General features: G+C 39.3%; 1 protein-coding gene across 2 annotated transcripts in view; it reads left to right on the plus strand.

Moving 5' to 3' along the window:
* The window catches only part of Aifm1 (apoptosis inducing factor mitochondria associated 1), a 35,683-nt gene that overhangs the window by 3,143 nt on the left and 5,924 nt on the right, over positions 1-26,616 (plus strand). Inside the window, exons 2-12 of one of the 2 annotated variants that reach the window (XM_058571411.1) lie at positions 8,062-8,192; positions 12,662-12,761; positions 14,338-14,462; positions 14,594-14,724; positions 15,346-15,436; positions 20,266-20,350; positions 21,031-21,107; positions 23,097-23,205; positions 24,000-24,107; positions 24,451-24,539; positions 25,279-25,419. In XM_058571411.1, coding sequence (XP_058427394.1) covers positions 8,062-8,192; positions 12,662-12,761; positions 14,338-14,462; positions 14,594-14,724; positions 15,346-15,436; positions 20,266-20,350; positions 21,031-21,107; positions 23,097-23,205; positions 24,000-24,107; positions 24,451-24,539; positions 25,279-25,419 — 1,187 coding nt within the window. Of the gene's footprint in view, positions 1-6,538; positions 6,682-8,061; positions 8,193-12,661; positions 12,762-14,337; positions 14,463-14,593; positions 14,725-15,345; positions 15,437-20,265; positions 20,351-21,030; positions 21,108-23,096; positions 23,206-23,999; positions 24,108-24,450; positions 24,540-25,278; positions 25,420-26,616 lie in introns of both variants that reach the window. The other variant, XM_046468325.2, reaches the window with a different exon arrangement.

Here is a 26,616-nt window from a genome sequence, read left to right on the forward strand (position 1 = left end):
TGCCAAATGATACTTTTAAAGCCTAGGAGATGAGTCTTCCTTCACCCTTTTTTGCTTAGACAGGACTTTTCAGAAGAAAATCTTTTGCAAGTAAGCCTTTTCTATAACCAGTTAATAAGTTAGATTTTCTAGAATGTTTGTAACTTTTTAAGGGAGTAGCTGCATGTCTTAACATTCTTCTAGATCATGTTTCCAAAAGTTTCTGGGTCATATGAATTGATTGGAGGACAGAACCCAAACCTACTCCAGGAGAGACTCCTGGGAATGAGAATGAATGAATATCTCCAGGTTAGAGTCCTAGATATAATTCATATGATTAGAAAAGTTTGGGGAGTACTGTTTTGCATGAGTAGTGACTCTTTCCATTCTACTCCACTGCCCCAAGGTTTATAAAACCAAACTGAGCAACTCTGATGATTAGTGTCAAGCTCATTTTCTCAGATTCAGAGTCATTTTTCCTCCTAAACTAAACACTACCTGAAGAGTAAGATTATGTCCTATCTATTCTTGTGCCTTCAGTGTCTTATACAGTCTCTGACACATGGTAAATTCTCCATAGCTAAATGCTAGTTCTGTGGAAGACTTTGCAGAATAGAGTTAAATGTCTTTCTTTGTCATTGAAATAATTTTTCCTTTTGTGCCTTTCATCAGAGTGGTTCATACTATACTATAGTTATTACCACTCTGATTTTTCTGAAATTCTAGCAAAGTTGATACTTTAAAAGGCTGATAGTCACGTGCCTCATCCCATAATCATAGTAACTTGGGAGTCTAAGGCAGTAGAAGCACAAGTTCAAGGCCAACCTTAGCAACTTAGCAAGATCATGTCTCAAAAAAATGAAAAGGGCTGGGGACGTAGCTCAGTGTAAGTTTAATTCCTGTACCAAAAAAAAAAAAAAGGATCAATAAACAAATAGTTGTCATACTCCTTAAAAGAAGCATCTAGCTAAAATTGGTACTCATCCAGGCATGGTGGTGCATACCCATAATTCTAGCAACTTGGGAGGCTGAGGCAGGAAGATGGCAAGTTTGAGGCCACTCTCAGCAATTTAGAAAGGCCCTAAGCAGTTTAGCGAGTCCCTGTCTCAAAAAGTGCTGGGGATTTGGCTCATTGGTAAAGCGCCCCTGGGGTCTATCCATGGTACCAACAAATAAATAAATAAATAGGCTCTCTCTGTAGGTGTTCTGCCCTCTGTTTTATTCATGTTAGAAAAATCAGTTTGACACTCAGGAATCAGGTCTCAAGAGCATATATAGACCTCTTAACCATTTGGGATTCCTAGGTGCCTCGGTGTGTAGATATGTTTCTGGAACAGGCCTTCAGGGAGTATGGAAAAATGGATTATGAAACCTACAGAAATGAGTTTGCTGGTTTAGGTACTGTTCTGATGCTAATCTGTGGTGTTTAAATTTTTTTAAATTTTTGCTAATTTATTAAACAACATGAAAGTAAATGGGATCTGGTTAAAAGAACATTGCAAATAATTTTTAAATGTTAAGTCAACATCAATTTCTATCTCCTTCCTTCATTTATTCATTCAACAAACATTTATTGAGGAAACACATGCTATGTATCATGCACTGTTACACAGAACAAATTGGCTTATTGGAAATCAAACACTAAGTGTGCAGAAGAAAGCTCAACCTGTATATGTGCAGTCTAACTGCAGTTTTTCTTCTTCTTTTTCTCTTTTTGATACTGGGGATTGATCCCAGGGATGCTTTACCACTGAGCTACATTCCCAGTCCTTTTATTTTTTATTTTGAGACAGGGTCTCATTAAGTTGCTGGAGGTCTTACTAAATTGCCACCTGTCTCAGCCTGGGGGCTATAGTCACTGGGATTACAGGTTTATGTAACCACACCTAGCTTGACTGCAGAAAATTCCAAACAAGCAAACTAGTGCAATAATGAGAAGTCAAGAAGTAACTCCACTTTTCCCACTTTGGTAAGATAAGTGAAAAAGCATTTTTCAGTCATGATGGAAATTTTTCTAAAGTTTTGAAACTCTGGAGAGAGTGGTATAGCAGTACTTTCATGGGTAAAAGAAAATCAGAGAAGAATATAAACATCCATATAATACTTACCTTGGTACCTTTTACAAAATTAAAGTAATTTTGTAGTTATGTAAAAAGTTCTTTTAATGATAGTAGTGTATTATATTTCTTTTCAAGCAGTAGCTTAAATGTTAGCTTTTTAAAGTCAATTTACTTTTTTTTAGAGAGAGAGAGAATTTTAATATTTATTTTTTTAGTTATCTGCGGACACAACATCTTTGTTTGTATGTGGTGCTGAGGATTGAACCCGGGCCGCACGCATGCCAGGCGAGCGCGCTACCGCTTGAGCCACATCCCCAGCCCCAATTTACTTTTTTTTAAATATTTTTTTAGTTGTAGATAGACATAATTTGCCAGGGATCGAATCCAGTACCTCACACATGCTAGGCAAGCACTCTACCACTGAGCCATAACCCTGGTCCCAAAGTCAATTTACTTTTACATATCTTCTTTTCAGGGTAAATTGAGGCAAAACTGGAACTTTCCTCAATTTATGCTTTGTTTTATCAGTCCATGAAAAGCAAGCAAAAAAAAAAAAAACAGAATAAACACAGCAGTGTTAAATTCAAGTTGTTATAGTGTTTGTATTTAGTATCTTCTAGAAGGATAAACAGAATTTTTTAGAAGAACATTTATGTTCTGGGCTAAACATGGGAACCAAGCTTAATCACATGGAACTTTTTCTTGCCAGTTTCATTTTCTAAGCTCTTCCAGTTATTCATTTCTACTTCTAAATCTTTATTATTTTTATGGGCATCTGAAAATCAAAAACTTGCCCAGATAAGCTTCTCCCCCTTTCACATGTTTATTTTCATGATTTATTGTTGTTTCCAAATATTAACCATTTATTTCATGTTGTGATGAAAGTTTCTAAAGCAGGTAAGAAATAAGAAAAGAAAAATACATTTCCTTTTCTAAGAGTGTAGATCCAGTGTCTCTATCTGTAATTCAGAAATCCCAATAGAACTGTCAGGGTTTTGTAACTCATTTGCAGGTCAGTATAAAACTTGACCTGAATTGGAGAGAGGCTACTATAATTGTGTGTGTGTGTGTGTGCGCGCACGCGCGTGTGTGTTTTTGCTGGGGATCGAACCCAAGGCCTTGTGCATATGAGGCAAGCACTTTACCAACTGAGCTATGTCTCCAGCCCTACTTATAATTTTTTAAATCCCCATGTAGTGTAGTTGGTCATAGAAATATTAATGTGCTTGACTCTAGTTAGCTGCCTCTTACTGTGCCAGGTGTCACTACGTGGTATGTACGTTATATATTTAAGACCAATTTTGAGTGCCCAAGTATTTTAGATGAGAGACTGCAAATCTGTATTGGACTGGTTTTTACACCCCCCCCCCCATCCTGGCACTGTGAAAGCAAGAGGGAAAGTGCATTATGATGATGATGATGATGATGATCTGGGGATTGAACTCACGGGCACTCAACTGAACCAATGAGCCCCAGCCCCAGCCCTATTTTGTATTTTATTTAGAGACAGGATCTCACTGAGTTGCTCAGCACCTAGCCATTGCTGAGGCTGGCTTTGAACTCGTGATCTTCCTGTCTCAGCCTCCTGAGCCGCTGGGGGGAAAGCACCTTATTTTTAATCTCTGCGAGTACAGGTGAAATGCCACTACCAGGGCCCATTCTGTTTGTCTTTATGAATGTTTTCTCTGATATGTGGAAGCTAACCCACAATAAGCATAAGCAGGGAGGAATAGAAGTTTAGTAAGTAGACAAAGGGGAATGAAGGAAAGGGATAGGGAATAGGAAAAAGACAGTGGAATAAAACTGACATAATTCTCCTGTGTTCATATATGGATATACCACAGTGATTCTACATTGTGTATATCCACAAGAAATTAATTTGAAAAAATATAAGTAAATGGCAGAAATATCATAGAGGGATGGGGAAAGAGAAGGAGGAAGAGAGGTGCCGGGGTAAGAATTAAAGAACCTAGTCAGGACTGGAGTGTATCCACCAGCATCTAGTAGTTTCAAGCCGTGGTGTCACCCACTCAGGGTCATCAGATATATTCATCTAGGAATTTCTAAGAAGGCAAATTCCTTTATTTTTAGGGTGTACTCATCTGTTATTCCCAAATTATGCATACAGTTAAACATAAATTCTTTGTCCTAGAATTCTAAATAAAATTTGTTTGCCTTTCTTTTATTTCTTTTTAGTTATACATGACAGTAGAGTATATTTTGACATATCATACATACATGGAGTATAACTTCCCATTCTTTTGGCTGTATATGATGTGGAGTTACACTGGTCCATTATTCATATATGAGCATAGGGAAAGTTATATCCAATACATTCCACTGTCTTTCCTAGCCCCCTCCCCATCCCTTCCCTTCATTCCCCTTTGTCTACTTCACTGAACTTCTATACTTCCCCTCCCTACCCTCCTTTATTATGGATTAGCATGTACATATCAGAGAACATTTCTGCCTTTGGTTTTTTGGGACTGGCTTATTTCACTTAGCATAATATTCTCCATTTCCAGCCTTAGAAATGCAAATTCTTTAGGCCCATCCCAGACCTAGAATTAGAAATACTGGGAGTAGGGCCTGACCAGCTACTATTTTTGGCGGGGGTAGGGGGGGATACCAGGAATTGAACTCAGGGGCACTTGACCAACGAGCCACAATCCCAGCCCTGAGTTGCTTAGTGCTTTACTAAGTTGCTGAGGCTAGATTTGAACTCACGATCCTTCTGTCTCAGCCTCCTCCCAAGCCACTGGAATTACAGGTGTGTGCCACTGTACCCAGCTCCAACTACTTTTTAACAAACCTTCCAGGGGATTCTAACACACTTTAAAGTTTGAGAAGCATTATTCTAGATTAAAGTTTGCAAACTACAATTATAGGCCAAACTTGGTCTATGGCCTCCTGCTTTTTGTATGCCTCACAAGCTAAAAATGGTTTTAACATTTTTAAAATGACCAAAAAATATGAAATACTATTTTGTAGCACATAAAATTATGTAAAATTCAACTTTTAATGTCCATAAATAAAATTTTATTGGAATGCAGTCATGCCATTCATTTATGTGTTGTTCATGGCTGCTTTTATGCACCATCAGCAAAATTAAATAGTTATAGCAGAGACCAAACAGCCCACAAAGCTGAAAACATTTACTATTTGATCCTTACAGAAAAAAAAAAAAATGCTGCTCTAGGTCAATAGTCAGCAACCATGAGGGATGGCACAAACAAAGAAGGTACTGAGACCTTCCTTCATCTGAAAATGTCAGCATCCCCCTGGAGAAAGAAATCTATGAAAGTCTTACATTTCCATGTGTGAGTGTTATGATGATCATCAGATCATTACATAACTCTATGTACTACATCAGAATAACCTTGTATTATTTTGGAGGAGCAGGAGCCAGATCATTGGTGGACATTTTAAATTTTGTCATTTGGGAAAATATTTTGTAGTCTAAAATTCTTCAGTTCCTTTGGGGAGATAAATTCACTTATGAAAATTTTTTTTCTGATTTTGTTCTGAGTTTTAACATTTCTTTCTTCTAAGACACATTACCTTTCATGCCAGACTGAACTGTGTCCTAAGTTGTTTTGCAGTGTTTAATTTGTGTGGGGTTTGAGCTATTTAGATTACTCCTGAAATGTCCCAAGTAGTTTGTAGTTAACTTTGTGTGCAGTTGGTCGTCTGTTTCCACAGGTTCCATATCCACAGATTCAACCAATCACAGATCAAAAATATTTTTTTTCAAAGTTGCTTCTGTGCTGAATATGTTTAGGCTGATTTCTTGTCATTATTCCCTAAATAATTTAGTATAACAACTATTTACATTAAGTTTTATTAGTAATCTGGAGATGATTTAAAGTATAAAAGGGGATGTATATAGATTATATGCAAACACCATGTCATTCTATATAAGGGACTTGAGCACCATAGATTTTGGTATCTTCCAGGGGTCCTGGAACCAATCCTCTTCTCCTGTAGATACCAAGAGATGACTATATCTACCCAATCAATCATCTCTCTGTGTTTTCTTCATTTATGGTGAATATGTAAAGGGAGAAGTATTTGATGAACTGCTTATATGTTTTTAATGAACTTTTCTGGAAGCTATCAATTTCCTCATTGGGCAGCATTAAATTGTCTCTTAAAAACTCCAACAACTTGGGGGCTGGAGTTGTGGCTTAGTGGTAGAGCGCTTGCCTAGCACATATGAGGCACTCGGTTCGATCCTCACTACCACATAAAAATAAATAAATAATGGTATTAAAAAAACTTCAACTTAAGAATGTACATTTCAGATATCTGTAGTATTTATGTGTACATTTTCAATTGTTTTTTTTTTTTGGTCATTGAACATTAAATACCATGCAGTGCAATGTGTAGTAAGTCTTTACATCTACAATGCATTGACATTTAATCAAATCATAAACATGTATTAACTGTTTTATTTTTGTGTGTGTGTATGTGTGTCTTAAAAAATTGTGTTCCTTTAGGCAACTTGATCCAGCGATGGCATGTTCCACTAGAACTCCAGATGACAAGACAAATGGCTAGCTCTGGTGCATCAGGGGGCAAAATCGATAATTCTGTGTTAGTCCTTATTGTGGGCTTATCAACAATAGGAGCTGGTGCATATGTAAGTAGAAAAGCAGCTTGTGTAGAGAAGCTGCCAAACAGCTCCCATTTATAGATTCAGTACTGCTCTGCTTTAAAAGTTTTGCAACTAATTCTCCTTTTGGAAAATTTTTCAAAAAGCCTTCTTTAAAGTGCCTACTGTCTAATATCCTATTGAGCCAATGTGGAAATGACTGAAATTTTATTTCATGTTGATTGATGATCTTCATTCTTTTCACTTGTCTTTGTACTCTTTATTTGAAAGCCACTGTTTTCTTAGGTTTGACTAACCTGAAAATTGTACCTGTTCTCTTGGATATAACATACTAACCTATGAATAAAGCAAAAAATCATTGCAGCTCCTTAGCACAATATTTGATTTTGATCCATTTATCAAATATTTTATTTTTCCTCACTTTTCGATTGACACTTAAAAAAAAAACACAGCAACAGCCTTCAATCAAAAATATGCATTACTAAAAAGAAAACTATCCCTGAATCTTCCCAAAGACTAAATTTTAGAAGCAGGCCTAGTATCTTCAATTTTAGAGTGGAGTTTGTGTGAGGTGAGAAGTATGGTGTTTAATTGCTATGTAGTATTAGCACAATTATATCTCCTTAAATGAACTCTAATCAGCTTAGTGGGTCACAAAGGAATTATTCTGTGGGTGTTTTTTTTTTTAAACTTGGCAGGGTTTACTGTGACTAAGCAGATCAGTCTAAAGTTGGATCCTGTAAGGTTGAGTGAACCAATTCAGGTATCACCCACTAACACACTTGATTGAAGAGAGCTGTTTGTTTTACTATGAGTGAATGGTTGGAAACCATTGCCATATTAGTTCTTTCTCATTGGCAAGACAGCAAACTTATCTTTGTTCCTTGGTCACTAATTTTAAAAAAAGGGACAGCTGGGTACAGCGGCACAATCTCAGCAACTTGGAAGGCTGAAGCGGGAGGATCACAAGTTCAAGGCCAGCCTCAGCAACTTAGTAAGGCCCTGTCTCAAAAATAAAAAGGAGAGGGACTGGGGATGTGACTCAGTAGTAAAGCACCTCTGGGTTCAATCCTCAGCACCAAAATAAAAAAGGAAGGGGACATGAAAATTATTTGAAGTTGCCTTTGTCCTCCTATCTGACCTGACTCCCAAATGCACAAGAAGAGTAGCCAGCCCTGCCAGTTGTGAGTCAAATCAGTAAGAAATAGGTGAGATCTGTCTGATAACGTTTTGATGAAAGATAATATTCTCCTCCAATCCTGGTACAGCATTTTTAATTTTTTTTCTTTTTTAGCACAGAATAATCAAAAAATGCTTCCCTGCCTTTGTACTGAATATTTCTTCATTAATACTTAGTGCCTTTTCTATTTCCTTTTGTTTCTTTCCTGGCCTTATCTTTACCTACAGTTGTGCAGTGTCATCACCTAGGATCCCCTTCTAGATCACTAGCGTCTGCAGGTGCTTCTGGGAAAGATGGCAGCAGCCTAGTATACTTCTTAATTGTAGGAGCAACAGTCACTGGGGCAGGAGTTTATTATGTAAGATGCTTACACTAAAATATATTTGGGGGTATGGTGGGTGAGACCATGGCACTAATGAAAACTTGATCCATTAGACTATAGTAAAATATTCACAGCATGTGCTTTCTCTAGGCATTTATTAAAGGGACATTGTCAGTCACTAGAGAGTCCTCAAATTACATTTTTTAAACTGTTGAAGTCCTCCTGTATAGATCTAAAACCATCAATTTAAAGCCAAATCCTCATCATCAACACTTTGTTTGAAACTTTTTCCAATTTCATACCTATTTTTATCACAAATTATATTGTGCTTTAGTGCTGCATGTGTAACAAGAGTCACGAAGAGTAAATGTTAATAAGCAAATAAAGTTAACTTGAGAACCATCCTTTTTGGATTATTTTAGGCAAAATGTAATTTTTGTGGTTTGTGGAAAATGATCAACTCGACTGAAAAGGCATTTTATAGAATGCTTCTGGGGAGGGCCAAAAAGCCATAGAAATTGCAGTATTCTCCCCACCCACCCACAGCTTCTACTTCCAAGTAAATGCATTTGGCAGTGTCCCTTTTGTAATCTCTAATTTGGTCAAACTAGTGGCTAAAGTGATACACGCTAACATATTCATGTAGATTGCTTTCCTAAATGCCTCTTGTTCATCATTCAGATACTACCCTCTGTCTGAGCCTTAACTTTTCCATTTCACGTCTCTCTCAGCTTTTCCCATTGGTTCAACCCCATTCATTCAAAAATAGATTTGAAGTGTTTGCAACAGATGTATGTATTTATAATAATTTAAACCCATTAAACCTTTGGTTTGTTGCCTTACCAGAGTTGGATGCCTCCACAGAGTTGACCATGCAAATTTTCTTGCTGTCAAGCCATGAGACAGGGTCATCACTGTTGCTTTTTCCTGTCTTAGAAATAGCAAAGAAACATGTGTTCCTCTCAAGCCATTCAGTTAAATGCCTCATCTCCCTCTGTGTTTATCCAACACTGGTGGTAATAAAACTATGATATTATAGTAGATCCAATGATAAGCTCTTGTCTACCTACAGCTGTTATCAAACTACTTTGTACACTGTTGTTTAATTTTTTTATCCAATACTGGAGATTTAACCCAGGGGTGCTATACCTCCAGCTCTTTTTATTTTATTTTGAGACAGGGTCTTACCAGTTGCTGAGGCTGGCCTCAACCTTGTGATTCTCCTGCTTCAGCTTCCTGAGTAATTGGTATTTTAGCTTTTTTTAAAAAAAATCTTCATTTTGTTAATTTATTTTTATGTGGTGCTGAGGATCGAACCCAGTGCCTCACATGTATGAGACAAGTGCTCTGCCACTGAGCCACAACCCCAGCCCCAGTATTTTAGCTTTTAAATGTGTTGAAACCTTGATGTGAGGTGACTTGGATTTTCTTCTCTGAAATTGTTATTAGTCTCAAGAGAAATGTTAACTTAAAATTAGAGCCTGGATTTGGTGAGATGTGGCTGTAAGTTGTTTAGTGTTTGTATTAGATTCTCAGACTATCATAACAAAACACCACAGACTGCATGGCTTAAACAACAGAAGTTTATTTTCTCATAGTTCTGAAGGCTGGAAAGTGCAAGATCCTGGTCAGTCAGGGTTCAGTTTCTGGTAAGGACTCTCTTCATGGATTGCAGACAGCCACCTTTTTGCTGTGTCCTTACATGGTGGAAAGCAAGTTAGGTAGTTTTGTTGTGTCTGTGTTCTCTCCCCCGTCCCCCCCACCATACTAGGATTGAATCCAGGGGCACTCTAACTGAGCTACATCCCCAGATCTTTTTATTTTGAGGCAGAGTGTTGCTGATTTCCTGGGGCTGGCCTTGAACTTGGCAATCCTCCTCCGTCAGCCTCACTAGTCACTAGGATCAGAGGCCTATGCAGGGCTCTTCTCTTCTTATAAAGGCACCAGCCCTAAAGGATTAGGGCCCACCCTTATGGCTTCATTTAACCTCCATCATTTCCCAAAAGCCCCATGTCTACATACTGTCACATTGGAGGTTAGGACTTCAGAGTGTGAATTGGGGAGAGGACACAAACTTCTAGTACTTAACTATTCCTTCATAATTGTTTTCTCTCATTTGAGGAAATGTTCATAATTTGAATATGATCACTACTTTAGCAATTCCTTTATCAAAAGCTCTTTACTATCTTTCCACTTTACCCCACACACACAAAGAAGGGAGCTTTTTAAAAACTTTCACCATGTTCCACAGTAAAAAATGCATTTTTGTCTTACACCTCAACCTATATAGCTACAAATACATAAAACTGAAAGTTTCAAGCAATGATACTTTTACTAGATGTGATATGCTCTGATGTTTTCCCTAATGCTGGTTGGTGGTAACCTGTAGACTGATTTAACAGCCCACTAATGGGTTGCAACCACACAATCTGAGAAACTTTGGTTTTGAACAGCATTTCTGCTGCCTAGATGTAAACATGAGCTTCTGATTGGCATCCACATGAGAGCATTTCCTCCTCTTGCTGGTGACTTTCTCTAGGACCACAGGTAGATCCCCTAGTCTCAGTCTGCTATAGCCAAAATGGCATTTAGAATATTTAATGAAATTGAATATTTGGGCCTTTGCCATTATTCAACTAACAGGAGCACATTGCCTCATCCAAAAAATGACCTGTTTGGTTCCAAATCTGCTTAAAACAAACAGCACCATATTCATCTTTTTAGAAAGATTTTCCCCACTAATACTTTTCACAAATTTATAGTATTTCTTAACCCAACATGTATTTATGTCACTAATTAGAAATCTGTGCAAAGTGGGACTATAGAAACCCTTGGGGGAAAGGTAAATTTTTATTTAGTATGCCTGTAAGCTTATTTATATTCTTAAACTTTTAGCTTAAAAGCTGATATACGTACACATATAACCTCATTCTTGCCCGTTCCCTACTAAATCTCTGTTTCTTGCTCTGCTCTTCCCTTCATGTGTGAAGCCATTAGGAGGTATGAGCCAGGCTTAGACCATTTTCTGCTGTCATTCCCAATATGAACATGGCCCTAGTTTATTTATCCATTCATTCATGTTGACCAGATTAAACCATCTTTTGGTAAAAGTCTTTTTTTTTTTTTTGGTGCTGTGAATTGAACCCTTGGCTTGTGCATACTAAGTATGTGTTCTACCTCTAAACTACATCCCCAGCCCAAAAGTCTCTTTCCTAAATAGAAAAAAATTTTAAATATGGATAAATACTGGACTTGTATATACATAGTAACCTGATGCCAAGATGTTTAAAAAAAAAAAAAAAACTCTTCCTTCCTGAAATTAATGTTAATTGAATTCAGTTCACTTATTTGATGAATTTAGTGGTAAATTGAAAGAATACCCATTGTCTTTTAACGTATAGTAGTTTCTACTCCATCTGTCTCATGTTAATTTGTTTCAGATTGATGAATGTTAAACTGAACTCTTAGGGTCCAGATTCCCCAGTTGTAATATGTCACTTAATGGGCTGCTCTGCTTACTCTAGTTAATTACAGAAGTAATTAATTAATTAATTAATCAATCTGGGGCTTCGTTTGACATGTGGTCATTTAAATTCCTGTTCTTGCCTACCACTTTTTAAAAAGTCACTATTAGAGCTGGGATATGTACTTTAGTCATAGAATGCTTACCTAGTATGTGCAGGGCTCCAGGTTTAATCCTCAGTACCAATAAATATATTAAAATTTTAAAAATAAACAAAAAGTCACTAATAGGTGTTGTGTGTCATAAAATGAACAACCAATAATAACAAAACCTAGTCATAATACCAAGATATCCTTCTTCAGTATGAAAGGGTAGAAAACAGTATGTTTGATACAAGTATTTAGGCAAGGTGTTTGAACCTTCATAATATATGTGTGTAGTCTTTCTGAGTGAGACTCTTGCCTCATCAATTTAGAAAAAGGACAGGCTGTTGAGGGAAAGATGAGTTACTCTATAAGAATAGGACACAGGTGGCCACATATCCAAGCAATTATCTGAGTACCTTAGCAAACCTGGAATAGGTCTACCAAGAAATTTTTATTTCCCAACTTCTGCTTGAGATCATGTAGATTGACTTCATAGCCAGCAATAGCCCGGAGCCCTATTCTGTACTGATATAAACATTAGCCCTTTCTAGCACTTACTAGTATGAATTATTTTTTTCTTTATCTGTACCTTCAGAATTAAATATCATGAGAGTTTTTTTACAGAGAGCCTCAGAAAATCTGAAACTGGTGTATTTCCATTTGATTTTGAATAGTCTTGATTTAATTTTTGAATAGTCTCCATTTAATTTTGAATACACCAAGTGTGTATATATCCATATTTTTAAAGAATTTTGCCTCAGTAATATTAATATAGAGGAACTAGCCTCATGTAGACAAAAGCTTCTCATTTAATTGAAAGATGATATTCCTGATATTCCTTGTGGTTTGAGTTAGCTGTATGCTGAAATAATCTTTTTCTGTGTTTGGATCTGCAGGCCTACAAAACGATAAAAGATGACCAAAAAAGATATAATGAAAGAATATCAGAGTTAGGGATGACACCAGAAGAGAAACAGAGAAGGGCCACATCATCTGGTGAGTATGTCCTGAGCTCTCATTATGTGTAATTTGAAACTCATGAAGAGAAAGTTCTAAGTGGTTTGGGTGCCATGGTTTGTAAATTATCTTATAGAAGTGATGATAGTGTAAGATTGTAAATCATGGTGTAACCCCCAAACCAGGAGCAATTTGTTAAAATGTTTGTCTGGCATTCGGGCTTGATGATAAAATGAGGGTGATTATGATTCCTTTTTTCTTCATATTAGATTGTTTTGGGGAAGGGTATTGGGGATTGAACCCAGGGGCACTATACCCTAAGCCACATCCCCAGCTATTTTTATTTTTTTAAATTTTGAGGCAGGGTCTCACTAAGTGACCAAGGCTGGCCTCAAATTTGCAGTCCTCCTGTGTCAGCCTCCTGAATAGCTGGCATTATAGGCATATGCCACTGTGCTTGATATATTAGATTCTTAAAATACAAGGTTGGTGAGGAAAATTACTGAAAAAGAGATAAAAGCCATTTTTTCAATGAGCAAAAAAAATTTTGTCTGTTATGTTCCCCTTTTGAGACTTGGTTTTTCAGAGAGGAATTGTTTTAATCCTTTAATAAGCCCCTCAGATATGGGTGGGTGGTTTGCCTTGCTTTCTTCAATAGCCTTCTTATTCTTGATCCTTGTATAATAATCCCCAATTGACTTCCTGGGTGTTCTCCCTTTATTGCTAACAAAAGGTGAAATTGAACTTGATATTATCTTGGTGGTCAGTAGGAAATTAATGGGCAGGGTACAAGCCTACTAATATATACTTTCTAGTATATTTTAGAAATAACTAAATATTTAAGCTAGGACCTTATTCACTACAGAGCTAATGAATAAATGACATGGGCCAAATAATTCACCTTTTTTGGTATTTTTTCACTTGTGAAGTGAAAGGAATACTTGCTTTACCTCTCCTATTAGGATACTGTGAAGGTTGTTTTTTTGTTTGTTTTTTAACATTGCTGGGGATTGAACCTAGGGGCTCAAGCATGCTAGGCAAGTGCTTCAGTCACACCATAGCAAATTTATTTAGTGTAGGTGCTGTTTTGCTACTTTTTTTTGGTACTGGGGATTGAACCCAGGGGTGCTTAACCACTGAGTCACATCCCCAGCCCTTTTTATATTTTATTTTGAGATAGGCCTTGCTAAGTTGCTGAAGCTGGCTTTGAACATGTGATCCTCCTGCCTCAGCCTCCTGAGCTGCTAGGATTACAGGCATGTGCCACTGCACCCATCTGTTTTACTACCTTTATGTAAAAGATTGAGACCAAGTGCAAGTTGATTTTTTTTTTTAATAATAACAACGAGTCATCTGAGTCTGTAAGATTCACTCTGGGTTGGCACAGTGGCAAATGCCTGGAATCTCAGTGGCTCAGGAGGCTGAGGCAGGAGGATTGCAAGTTTGAGGTCAGCCTCAGTAACTTAGGCCCTAAGCAACTTGGAGAGACCCTGTTTCAAAATAAAAAAAAAACAAAAGCACTGGGGAGGTGGTTCAGTTGTAAAGCACCCTTGGGTTCAATACCCAGTAACAACAACAATAAAAAGATTCACCCTGTTTGGTCTATTGCTTAAAGCTCCAGAAGGCGAGCCGGTTCCTCAGGTCAGAATACCAAGTCATGTTCCTTTCCTACTAATCGGTGGAGGCACTGCTGCTTTTGCTGCAGCCAGATCCATCCGGGCTCGGGATCCTGGGGCCAGGGTAAGTTGCATGTTATTTTGTTTGGCACAGAGGATATAGTCTGGTAGCACTCAGCCTATGTGAACACTTTGACATTTGCCTCTTTTTAAATGACTTGGCTCTGATACGTATTGCTATTTTTGTATCTAAAGGTACTGATCGTATCTGAAGATCCTGAGCTGCCATACATGCGACCTCCTCTTTCAAAAGAACTGTGGTTTTCAGATGATCCAAATGTCACAAAGACACTGCGATTCAAACAGTGGAATGGAAAGGAAAGAAGGTTTGTTTGCTGATGTAAAATGGGCCTAACTATCAACTTCAACTGAGTATAGGAGCAGGTTAGGATTTTGCCATGTGTGCAACAAATAGGAAGGATGACTTGGCTATATGCAGGAATACCCTACAGTTTAGAAGCAACAGGCTACAAAGAACATTCTGGATTCTGTTACCAGATCTACCAACAATTGGTAGTAAATGTTAGCCTCCGAAATACTAAGGTTCCTATTTCTGGTACCTTTAGGATAGATTTCTCAGGTGACGATGCACTTGGCCTCTGTTGTCACTTCTTCACACTTGCCTGGGAATGTCCCATAAAAGGAAAAGAAACTGTTTAATGGCCTTTTCTCTGACACCCTAGCCTGCATTCAGAATTTCAGTAATAGGGTGGGAAGACAGTAAAGAGGAGTCTCTTTATCGGAATGTTTGCATAAGAGACTTGGAGCTACAGGTCCAGAAGCCTTTCCCCTTACAAAGGACTCCTTAGAAGATCTCTTGATTCCAGCACTATATTCTTTGGGTTTCAATTCTTTCTCATTAAGTGATCCCTTTGATACTGAACTAAGTTTTACAGATCTACCAGTTCCAGGTGCTTATAACATTTTTCTGCCTCTTTTCCATACAGCATATATTTCCAGCCACCTTCTTTCTATGTCTCTGCTCAGGACCTGCCTCATATTGAGAATGGTGGTGTGGCTGTCCTCACTGGGAAGAAGGTGAGCTGGTAGGCTGCTTCCTTTGTCAGGTTCTGTGTAGGTGCCAACCAGCAAGTATGTTGATGTGTATTTCCACTATCATTGATGTCTTCCCTGCCACTGTAGTTCATCAAAGAAGGACCAAGTCATTTTAGGATTAATATTACTTAGTGTATCTGTCTCGGAGAAAACTAGTTTCGAAGCCTAGGAAACTGGGCTGGCTAAACTTTCTTAAGGAACTTCTATTTTTGAGAACCATATTTCTAAAAGTTGTTTCTGATCGTATTTGCTTTTCTGCCCTTCCTCCTCCTTCCTATTTTTCATACTAACTTCTCTCTGGGATTATTGATGACAATATTTTGCTGAAGGTACAAAGCTCAGTGGGTGGAATCCAGAGCACAAATGGGGGTTTGATCTTTGACAAGGACAGCCTGACTTCTCTTTAAGGGGCATAATGCAGAAAAGGTGGATATAGGTTTGTGGATAAACTGATAATGAGACATTATATGTTAAGTGTCCCCCATGTATAAATGACACACAGGCCCTGCCCACTAGGGGATAATGGTAATAGGCAGGAACAAATCATAACACATAGATGTGTATAAGAGTGATGCAGTGTGTCATGGGAATCACAGGAAAGAATATCCAGCACAGCAATGGATCAGGAAAAGTTTCCTAGAAGAGGAACTCTTATAGAATGGGAAGTCTCAGGGAATGAAGAGATATAAAGTAGAGAAGAACAAAGAGCTTTCAAGTAAAAAAAAAACATTCAAATAAAAATGAATAGCATAGGGCTGGGGCTTTAGCTCAGTGGCAGAACACTTGCCTAGCATATGTGAAGCACTGGGTTCAATCCTCAGCACCACATAAAAATAAATAAATAAATACATAAAGGCATGCTGTCCACCTACAACTGTATAAAATTTTTTAAAAAATGAATAACATAAACAAAGAGTGAAGAGTATGGGAAAGCATATTTGCTGCAAGAAAAAACAAGTTACTAGGTACTAAAAAACAAGTTACAAGGTACTAAAAGAGCAGAAAATTCAAGTTAGGGAGTTGTAAGAGATGAAACAGAAGTTACGCAGAGCCCTGGTTGTTAAGGGCTTTGTTTGCTGTGTGAAGGAGCTTGAGCTTTATCTGTGGTAGTGAGCTATCAAGTTTTAGGCAAGGATATAAAACACTTGCACTGGATTTTCAATGATCACCCTTGGCTATGACAAGGATGGATTTCAGAGAAAAGACTAGAGATAGATCATTTTGAAGATTATTATAATAATCCAGATAAGAGATGGTTCAGGCCCAAAGTAGGATAGTAATGATGATAATGATGAAGAAGAAAAAGGAAATAAGAACATTTATTTATTTATTTATTTATTTTAAGAATTTAACCTTTATTTTATTTGTTTTTATGTGGTGCTGAGGATTGAACCCAGTGCCTCACATGTCCTAAGCAAGCACTCTACCACTGAGCCACAACCCCAGCCCCAGAACATTTATATAGTATTTATTGTGATCTTGTAAGCACCGTTTTAAAATGTGCATTATCTCCTCTTATTCTCACAATAATCTTAAACAGAATTTGAGCTGGGGGAAAGGGCTGGGGATATGGCTTAGTGGTTAAGCAACTCTGGATATAATTCCCAGAAACAAACAAACAAACAAACAAAAAAACTCAGAATTTGGCCAGATATGGTAGTACATTCCTGTAATCCCGGCGACTGGAAGGCTGAGATAGGAGAATTACAAGTTCAAAGCCAGCCTCAACAAAAGCAAGGCATTAAGCAACTCAGACCCTGTCTAAAAATAAAATACGAAATAGGACTGGGAATGCAGCTCAGTGGGCGAGTGCCCCTCAGTTAAATCCCAGGTACCCAAACAACAACTGAATTTGAAGCTGGGTGCAGCATTTCATACATCTGCATACCTGTAATCCCAGTGACTTGAGGCTGAGGCAGGAGGATTGCAAGTTTGAGGCCAGCCTCAGTGACTTAGTGAGACCCTGTTGCAAAATAAAAAGTAAAAAGGCCTGGAAACTTAGCTTAGTACTAAAGTATCCATGGATTCAATTCTCATTACGCTAAAGAAACAAAAACAGAATTTGAAGGCAGATGCAGTGGTCCACACCTGTAATCCTAGCAACTGGGAAAGCTGAGGCAGGAGGATCACAAGTTTGAGGCCAGACACAGCTACTTAGTGAGGCTCTGTCTCAAAAAGTAAAAAGGGCTTGGGATATAACTCAGTGATAGAGCACCCTTGGTTTCAGTCACCAGTACTGAAAAGAAAAGGAAAAAAAAGTGAATTTGAGAACAGGTCTGTCTGACTACAGAATTGGAACTCAGACTTCCTGATTCCAGAGATCAAGTTCTCAATGCTGTATTACTTCCTGATACAAAGCTGATGACCTTTGCAAGGACCTAGGTTCAATCCCTAGTACTAGGAATAAAAGAAAGGTGATGAATATGGGGAACAGACTTGTAGCATGCCTAGGAGTTAAACTTAACAAAGCCTTGAGGTTGGTTGAAGGTGGACGTTGAAGGAGGGAGAAGTGACAAAAATGACTTTCTGAATTCTAGCTTGTGTGTCTGAATGGATGGTGATGGACCCCCAACTGAGAAAGACATTACAAGAGGAAGAGTTAGCCAAGCATGGTGGCACATGTTTGAACTCACAGCAACTAAATAAGTTTAAGCAGGAGGATGGCAAGTTCAAGGCCAGCCTCAGCAACTTAGTGAGGCCCTAAGCAACTTAGTGAGAACCTGTCTCAAAAAGATTTGGGGACTTATCTCAGTGGTAAAGGGTCCTTGGGTTCAAGCCCCAGTTCCAAAATTTTTTTTTAAAAAAGGAAGAGCTAATTTAAGGGAAGAAGACAAATTTAAGTTTTGGATTACTAAGTATGAGCTGGAATATCGAAATGTGTCTTCTGGGCAGTTATGTGGGTATAACACTTGGGAAGGCCTGGGCTCAGAGATTCAGAAATCAGCTGGGTGCAGTGGTACACACTAGTAATCCCAGGTCCCAGGGACTCTGGAGGCCAAGACAGGAGGTTTGCAAGTTCAAGGCCAGCCTTAACAAGGTAGTGAGGCCCTAAGCAACTTAGTGAGACACTGTCTCAAAATAAAATATAAAAAAAAGTGCTGGGGATGTAGCTCAGTGGTAAAGTGCCTCTGGGTTCAATCCCTAGTACCAAAAAAAAAAAAAAAATCGAGATTTGGAAATCATCTGAGTAGGTATAGGAGTAGAAACCTTGAGAGTTTGTGAGGCCTCCCAGGAAGGAATTTACCTTTTGAGAAAGTGGGGCAAAAAAAGAAGGCCCGGGAGAATCTCATAGTTTAGAAGACAGGCTTAGGAAGGAGAATCCACAAAGGAGTCAAGGACAGAGTTCCAGAGGAGTATAGGGACAATCCAGGACCAGAACCAAGAATTTAGGGAGTTGCAAGAAGGAAGATGTGATCCAGTATGTTACATGACTAAGGAACTTAGTAAGAAAAGAATTGTAGTTCTGGGGATATAGCTCAGTGGTAGGGCTTAGTAGCTTAGTGTTCACAAGGCCCTGGATTCAATCCCCAGCACCAAAAAAGATAAGAATTCTAAAATGCCCCATTCAATTTGGCAGTTTAGATACCATTGTGAAGTTAGAAATGAGGCTAAACTACTATTTTTAAAAGATTAAATGAGGGGCTAGGGTTGTGGCTCAGTGGTAGAGTGCTTGCCTTGTATGCATGAGGCACTGGGTTTGATCCTCAGCACCACATAAATATAAAATAAAGATATTATGTCAACCTAAAACTAAAAAAAAAATACTAAAAAAAAGTTTAAATGAGCCAGGAGCTATGGCACACACCTGTACTCCCAGCAGCTCAGGAGGCTGAGGCAGGAGGATTGCAAGTTCAAAGCCAGCCTCAGCAAGTTAGTGAGGCTCTGTCTCAAAATAAAATATAAAAAGGGCTGGGAATGTGGCTCAGTGGTTATGCACCCCCTGGGTTCATCCTTATAGAATGCTTTCTCCACCGACACTCAGCTCTCCCTCAAGGATGAAGGGGAGTTGTTAACAAAGAAGTAAGACTTCCAGATAGCCAAGTAGAAAAGGTTGTCCCTATTCTCCACTTCCACAAATCAGGTTAGAATCTTGAGCACTCACTGGCCCTATTGTTGGCTGCTTAGGAACTTATGACCACTTGGAGAAACTGGGCACTAGAAACTATGGTTCTATTAACTACTGAGATTTTTTTTTTTTTTTTTTTTTTTTTTTTTTTTTGGTACTGGGGATTAAACCCAGGAGCACTTAACCGCTGAGTCACATCCCCAGCTCCTTTTTTTTTTTTTTTTAAATTTTGAGACAGGGTCTTGCTGAGTTGCTTAGGGCCTCAACTAAGTTGCTGAGGCTAGCCTCAAAATTGTCAATCCTACTGCCTCTGCCTCCCAAGCTGCTGGGATTACAATAGGTGCCACTGTGCCTGGGCCTGAGAAATGTTTTTTAAGGATGATTTTAGGTTCAGAACTAATCCTCATTGGGCCAACTAGCTAATAGGTCCAGGGTTTTGGGGGGTTGGGGAGTGATAGGAATGTTCTGGAATTAGATAGTGGTGATGATTGTCCAACCTTATGAATATACTAAAAGCCACTGATTTGTATACTTTAAAATGATGGGGATGGGGGTTGTGGCTCAATGGTAGAGTGCTCACTTAGCATGTGTGAGGCCCTGAGTTAAATCCTCAGCACCACATAAAAATGAATAAATAAATAATTTTTTAAAAAGATGAATTTTATGTTATGTGAATATCATCTCAATAAAATGCTTTTCAAAGCTAATTCCATCTCTACCTCTTTTCTGTGTATGACTATACCAGGTAGTACACCTGGATGTGAGAGGCAACATGGTGAAACTTAATGATGGTTCTCAGATAACCTATGAAAAGTGCTTGATTGCAACAGGTGAGTATTTTTGGAGATGTCTGTCTTCCCAGCTATAGTAGCTCATTCAATTTTTAGAATTTGGCCTTCCCCATAGAAGGCATTTCCACTTAATGTTAAGAAAACTAAAACCTAGCATCCCTAAAGTAGATGTCTTCTCTTGATGCCAAACCCGGCTAAGTCCCATGTATCCTAGATGGTTGGCCCTTCTAGATTGTCCTTGCCTTTCCTTCTGGTAAAGGCATGAAGAAGTTGCCCTTTCCTGCCTCCCTTCCTGGCATTCACCCCATGCCCTGAAAGTAATGTAGCCATGTGGCATCATTGCCAGCTTTCTAATCAGAAATCAAAAGGAGACCAAAGCAGCAGCTGAGAGCATTGTAGCCTTGCCAACGTGTAAGCATGCCTGAGAAGCTAGAAGAGGACGTTGAAGTAGAGGGAGCCTCTTGGGCCTGCTATAGCGGGAGGATGGGGGGGCGGCTAAAAAGACACTCAGATCTGCTTCTCAAAGGAAATTGATCAAAAAGCCTGCTGTGAGGAGAGTTGAAAGAACACAAAGCCACCTTATCTTGTAGTGGCTGACATGGTACTAACAGGGAGCACACTCATGCCATAGTCCTAAAGGAAGAGAGCTGTACCTGGGGGGTTGTTTGGGCTAAGTCCTGCTTGTTGCACTAAAAGGGTTTTCCTCTTCTTATTTCCAGGAGGTACTCCAAGGAATCTATCTGCCATTGATAGGGCTGGAGCAGAAGTAAAGAGCAGAACGACACTTTTTAGAAAGGTAATTGCTTCACTGTTTTCATTGTGTTATTTTGAAGAGGTAATACAATCTTGTAGTCCCCAAGTGCCCACCTTAGAATTGGGAGATCTGAGTTCTCTGTGTCCCTCTTCTTCAGACTTGTTATCTTGCCTTGAGCAAGTCACTTCCTCTCTGAACCTCAAATACCTCACTCAAGGATTTTCAGATCCTAGGAGAAAATACAGTCAGTGTTTTTATTGTTTGCTATAGTTCCTTTGTACTGCTCGTCCTTAGTTGGTTTTTCTGGATGGATTTGATTCATTGGAACTCCTTATATCCTCTTGGCATTTTTCATTGCAAGTGCTGTGTGGAGACTTTGAATAGAAATATGAAGACTACTCACATAGCCAGGCACGGCAGCACATGTCTGAAATCCCAGCAGCTCAGGAGGCTGAGGCAGGAGGATTGAAAGTTCAAGGCCAGCCTGGGCAATTTAACAAGACCTTGTCTCAAAATTTAAAATAAATCTCCAGGTGCAGTGGTACGCACCTGTAGTCCAAGCATCTTGGAAGGCTGAGATAGGAGGATCACCAAGTTCAAAGCCAGCCTCAGCAACTTAGCAAGGTCTTAAGCAACTTAGCAAGACCCTGTCACAAAATAAAACATAAAAAGGACTGGGGATATGGCTCACTGCTTCAGTTCTCCTGGGTTCAATCCCAGGTACCAATTTTTTTTTTTTTAAATTTAAAAGAGCGTACTACCGGGATACTGCCACATCGATGTTCATAGCAGCACAATTCACAATAGCTAGACTGTGGAACCAACCCAGATGCCCTTCAATAGATGAATGGATAAAAAAAAAAAATGTGGCATTTATACACAATGGAGTATTACGCAGCATTAAAAAATGACAAAATCATGGAATTTGCAGGGAAATGGATGGCATTAGAGTAGATTATGCTAAGTGAAGCTAGCCAATCCCTAAAAAACAAATGCCAAATGTCTTCTTTGATGTAATGAGAGCAACTAAGAACAGAGCAGGGAGGAAGAGCAAAAGAAAAAGATTAACATTAAACAGAGACATGAGGTGGGAGGGAAAGGGAGAGAAAAGGGAAATTGCATGGAAATGGAAGGAGACCTCATTGTTATACAAAATTACATATAAGAGGTTGTGAGGGGAAAGGGAAAAAAAACAAGGGAGAGAATTAAATTACAGCAGATGGGGTAGAGAGAGAAGATGGGAGGGGAGGGGAGGGGGGATAGTAGAGGATAGGAAAGGTAGCAGAATACAACAGTTACTAATAGGGCATTATGTAAAAATGTGGATGTGTAACCGATGCGATTCTGCAATCTGTATTTGGGGTAAAAATGAGAGTTCATAACCCACTTGAATCTAAAGTATGAAATATGGTATGTCAAGAGCTTTGTAATGTTTTGAACAACCAATAAAAAAAAAATTGAAGAGCAGGGCTGGAGATGTAGCTAAGTGGTAAAGTACCCTGGGTTCAATCCCTAGTAACAACAACAAAAAAATCCACAAAAGGAATGCCCAAGTAAAGAGGAAGTGAGTGGTTTACTTTGGGATATTTGATAAAGTTTGTACTATCCTTTAAGTTCTTGAAAGAAAAAGGTTTGTCAGCCTTAGCACTGTTGACACATTGTACTGGATAATTGTGTGGGGTGTGGGGGTGTCCTGTGCATTGTAGGATGTTGGCAGCATCCCTGTTTATCCAATAGATGCTGGGAGTACTTCCCTCTCCTGACAACCAAAAATATCTGCAGAAACTGCCAAATGTCCCCCTGGAGAAGAGAGGGCAAACCCCACCAGTTGAGAACCACTGTTACTAGAAGGCATATTACAAATGAAAAAAGGAATTTGCATTAATAACAGAGCTATAATTGAACCACTTTATACAAGGAGATTTTATGTGCAAATTATTGTTGTGAAAGATTTAAAGGAAAATATTTCCTTGGACTATTATTCTGTGCCCCTTTGGGAAATCAGTGGACTAAGCTGGTGTGATCCTGCAGATTGGAGACTTCAGAGCCTTGGAGAAGATCTCACGGGAAGTCAAGTCAATTACAATTATCGGTGGGGGTTTCCTTGGTAGCGAACTGGCCTGTGCTCTTGGCAGAAAGGGTGAGTACTGGGGAGTGACCTTGATTTTCTTTCTCTAGTTTTATATCCCATATATCTTGGTAGACTGTCACAAATTTCAGAGATGTATTTACCAGGAGGAATAGAAAGCATTTGATGAAGTTTTGTAGAGTGAAAAGTTAAGCACTGAGATTAGTCCCAGTGAGGGTGAAGGGTGACCAAAAAGCTGTCATCTGAGCAACTTCCCAGCAGTGCTTCCTTTCCTTTCCTCAATTCTCTATACCACAATACCTTAAAAATAAAATATTAAGAGAAGTCAGTTATTATGATGACAAGGGCAGTGCAGACTATAGAACTGTGTATATTTGAAAGGCTTCCCCTGTAAAAAGCCACATACTTCCTTCAGGCACATGATGGTTCCCAGTTTGACAGGTCTCTGAATTCCAGTTTGAATGTTTGTTTCATTGCACCTGTTTTTCTTAATATTATTTTTCAGCTATTTGAGCTCAGGTACTTCTCAGGAGGGTACTTCCTGTTCAGAGGTCGCAAAGCACTTGTGCAAACCTCAGGTGACTGCAGGGGTGGAAATGTACTGAGTTTTCATTTGGTAGCTTCATCCAAAAACAGCAGTTCTGGCACCTGTTGTTCTTGCTTTATGGATGAACTGAAGCACCAAGGCCCTCATGGCACAGTGTCTCATAGGCAGGGGCTCTGGCCTGGTGGGCAGTTTTGCTCTGTATCTAGTAAGAGGTACCTACTGCTCCTATACTTCCCTTCTTATTTTCTTGGGATTGGCTTTTGCCTCCTGCTATAACTACTCCCTTTCTTCTTCCCAGCTCGAGCCTTGGGCACAGAAGTGATTCAGCTCTTCCCTGAGAAAGGAAATATGGGAAAAGTCCTCCCTGAATACCTCAGCAACTGGACCATGGAAAAAGTCAGACGAGGTAGAGACTGTTTCCATATGCTGCCATTCCATTTCCTTTGAGAGTAGCCAAGCGGGAAGTTAGCTTTTTTGAGAACTCCTTGACATAAGGCCTATCACCTGGCAGATGCAGTGTTTTACCATTCCCCAGTCAACCAAGTTCACCCAGGATTCTGAATCTGATGCACAAGATACCCAGAAGTGCTAAAAACAGACTGTGGATAGAGGTTTTTATGGCTCTCCAAGGCTGCCTGCATACTTAAAACGACTGATTTGATTACAGGGGAGACCTCTAGTTAACTTCCCCACTTTTCATGAAGGTGATAGGCCTTGGACTCAACCTTATATTTCATTTGCTTCTACAGAGGGGGTAAATGTGATGCCCAATGCGATTGTGCAATCAGTTGGAGTCAGTGGTGGCAAGTTACTTATCAAGCTGAAAGATGGCAGGAAGGTAAGGAGGGGAAAACAGACCATTAGAAAGTCTTCCAACCCTCTCCTCCCCTTTCCTCATTCATTCTCTCTCCCTCATCCACTCTTCTTTTGGTACTGGGGATTGAACCCAGGCATGCTTTACCACTGAGCCACATTCTCAGTCCTTTTCATTTTTTAGTTTGAGACAGGGTCTCACTAAATTGCTGAGGCTGACCTTGAACTTGGGATCCACGTACCACAGCCTCGTGGGTTGCCCTTTCCTCATTCTAACTCCTTCATTTGACACCACTAGATTTTGTTTTCTCGGCAGCCACCATTAACTGTCATAATTGTCCCTTCATTAAAACAGATGATGAAAACTGTATAGCTCAGCAGTAGAGAAATTTTCTAGCTTGCAGAAGGCCCTTGGTTCTATCCTCAGCAACACACACACACACACACACACACACACACACACACACACACACAATTGAATGATGAAAGCCAGAGTAGGCACTTGTGAAACACTTTCCCTTACCCCCGTCCTATCTGTATCATTTGAGTTCTTGCTAGGGTGGCAGATTTCCATTCAGATGATGTATGGTATGTGTGTCAGGCTAAGGGGGGGTGCTTATGAAATGGAACTGAAGATCTATGTACCAGAGGTAATTTAACCAACGATTTTTTAAAGTCCCTATTCTTAGTTGCATGATTGTAGCTATTATGTGAATAGGCGTAAGTGGCAACTGTGGTAATTGAATTTTCTTTTTTTGCCTCAGGTGGAAACTGACCACATAGTGGCAGCTGTAGGCCTGGAGCCCAATGTTGAGTTGGCCAAAACTGGTGGCCTAGAAATAGACTCAGATTTTGGTGGCTTCCGGGTAAATGCAGAGCTGCAAGCACGCTCTAACATCTGGGTGGTAAGTGTGCTATAGCATGACCAGGCACGAGTCATTGTCTCCAGTCTGTGGGCAAGTCTTCCAGGTGGTGTGCTAAAGCTCACTGACAGCTTAAACAAATAGGGTTGAAGTGTTTCGAGGCCAAGGGGATAGAATAGAAACTTGTGAACTGCTTGATTTAGAAGATCAAGAAATTTAAAAAAAAACAGAAGATGAACTATGGACTTATCTGCAAGCTAGTAAAAGATCAGAATAGTGTATGTACCTACAGGAATAGAATTCTTTGAATTCTACTTGTTGGCCATAACCGTGGCATAACCCCTGGCAAGCACATGCACAACACAGATGGATCTGCTGTTCCCATAGTTCAATCGTGAGTCTAGGGAATGGAAGATGAAGCAATTTTCTACATGTTCCCTGGAAAGGAAAATCACTCTGTTTTCATTTTCTTTGAGTACTATATTTAGCTGTTTTTAGAAACCTATTATGACACAAACAAGACTCTAGTGAGTGTAGGGACTATGAGGTAATTTCCCCTTTGCTAAATCATTACAAGTGTATTGTGTTTGATTATGGACTCTACAACTGAGGACATGGGAGCCTTGAAAGGATTTTTCACTTCAAAGACTGCTTTTTTTTTAGATGAAATGTACTGGATTTTACCAGGGGTGGTGGCATACATCTATGTTATGAGCAACTTGGGAGGCTGAAAGAGGAGGATTGCAAGTTCATGGCCAGCCTCAGCAACTCAGCAAGACCCTGTATCAAAATTGAAAAAAAAAAAAAAAGTGGCTAGGTGTTGTGGTACACGCCTGTAATCCCAGCAGCTTGGGAAGCTGAGACAAGAGGATCTTGAGTTCAGAGCCAGCCTCAGCAATTTAGTGAGGTGCTGAGCAACTCAGTGAGACCCTGTCTCTAAATAAAATACAAAAAAAGGGTTAGGGATGTAGTTCAGTAGTTAATGCCCCTGAGTTCAATCCCCAGTACCAAAAATAAAAATAAAAAGGGCTGGGGAGGGGCCAGGGGACTGGGGTTGTGGCTCAGTGGTAGAGTGCTTGCCTTGCACTTATGAGGTACTGGGTTTGATGTGCAGTACCACATAAAAATAAATAAAGAAAAAAAAGGTATGGGGAGCCAGGAACAGTGGCACATGCCTATAATCCCAACAACATAGGAGGCTGAGATAAGAGGATCACAAGTTCAAGACCAGCCTCAGCA

Source organism: Marmota monax, unplaced genomic scaffold (genome assembly GCF_021218885.2).
Source record: "Marmota monax isolate L192 unplaced genomic scaffold, Marmota_monax_Labrador192_F-V1.1 WCK01_AAM20220418_F8-fsc00054, whole genome shotgun sequence".
NCBI lineage: Eukaryota > Metazoa > Chordata > Mammalia > Rodentia > Sciuridae > Marmota > Marmota monax.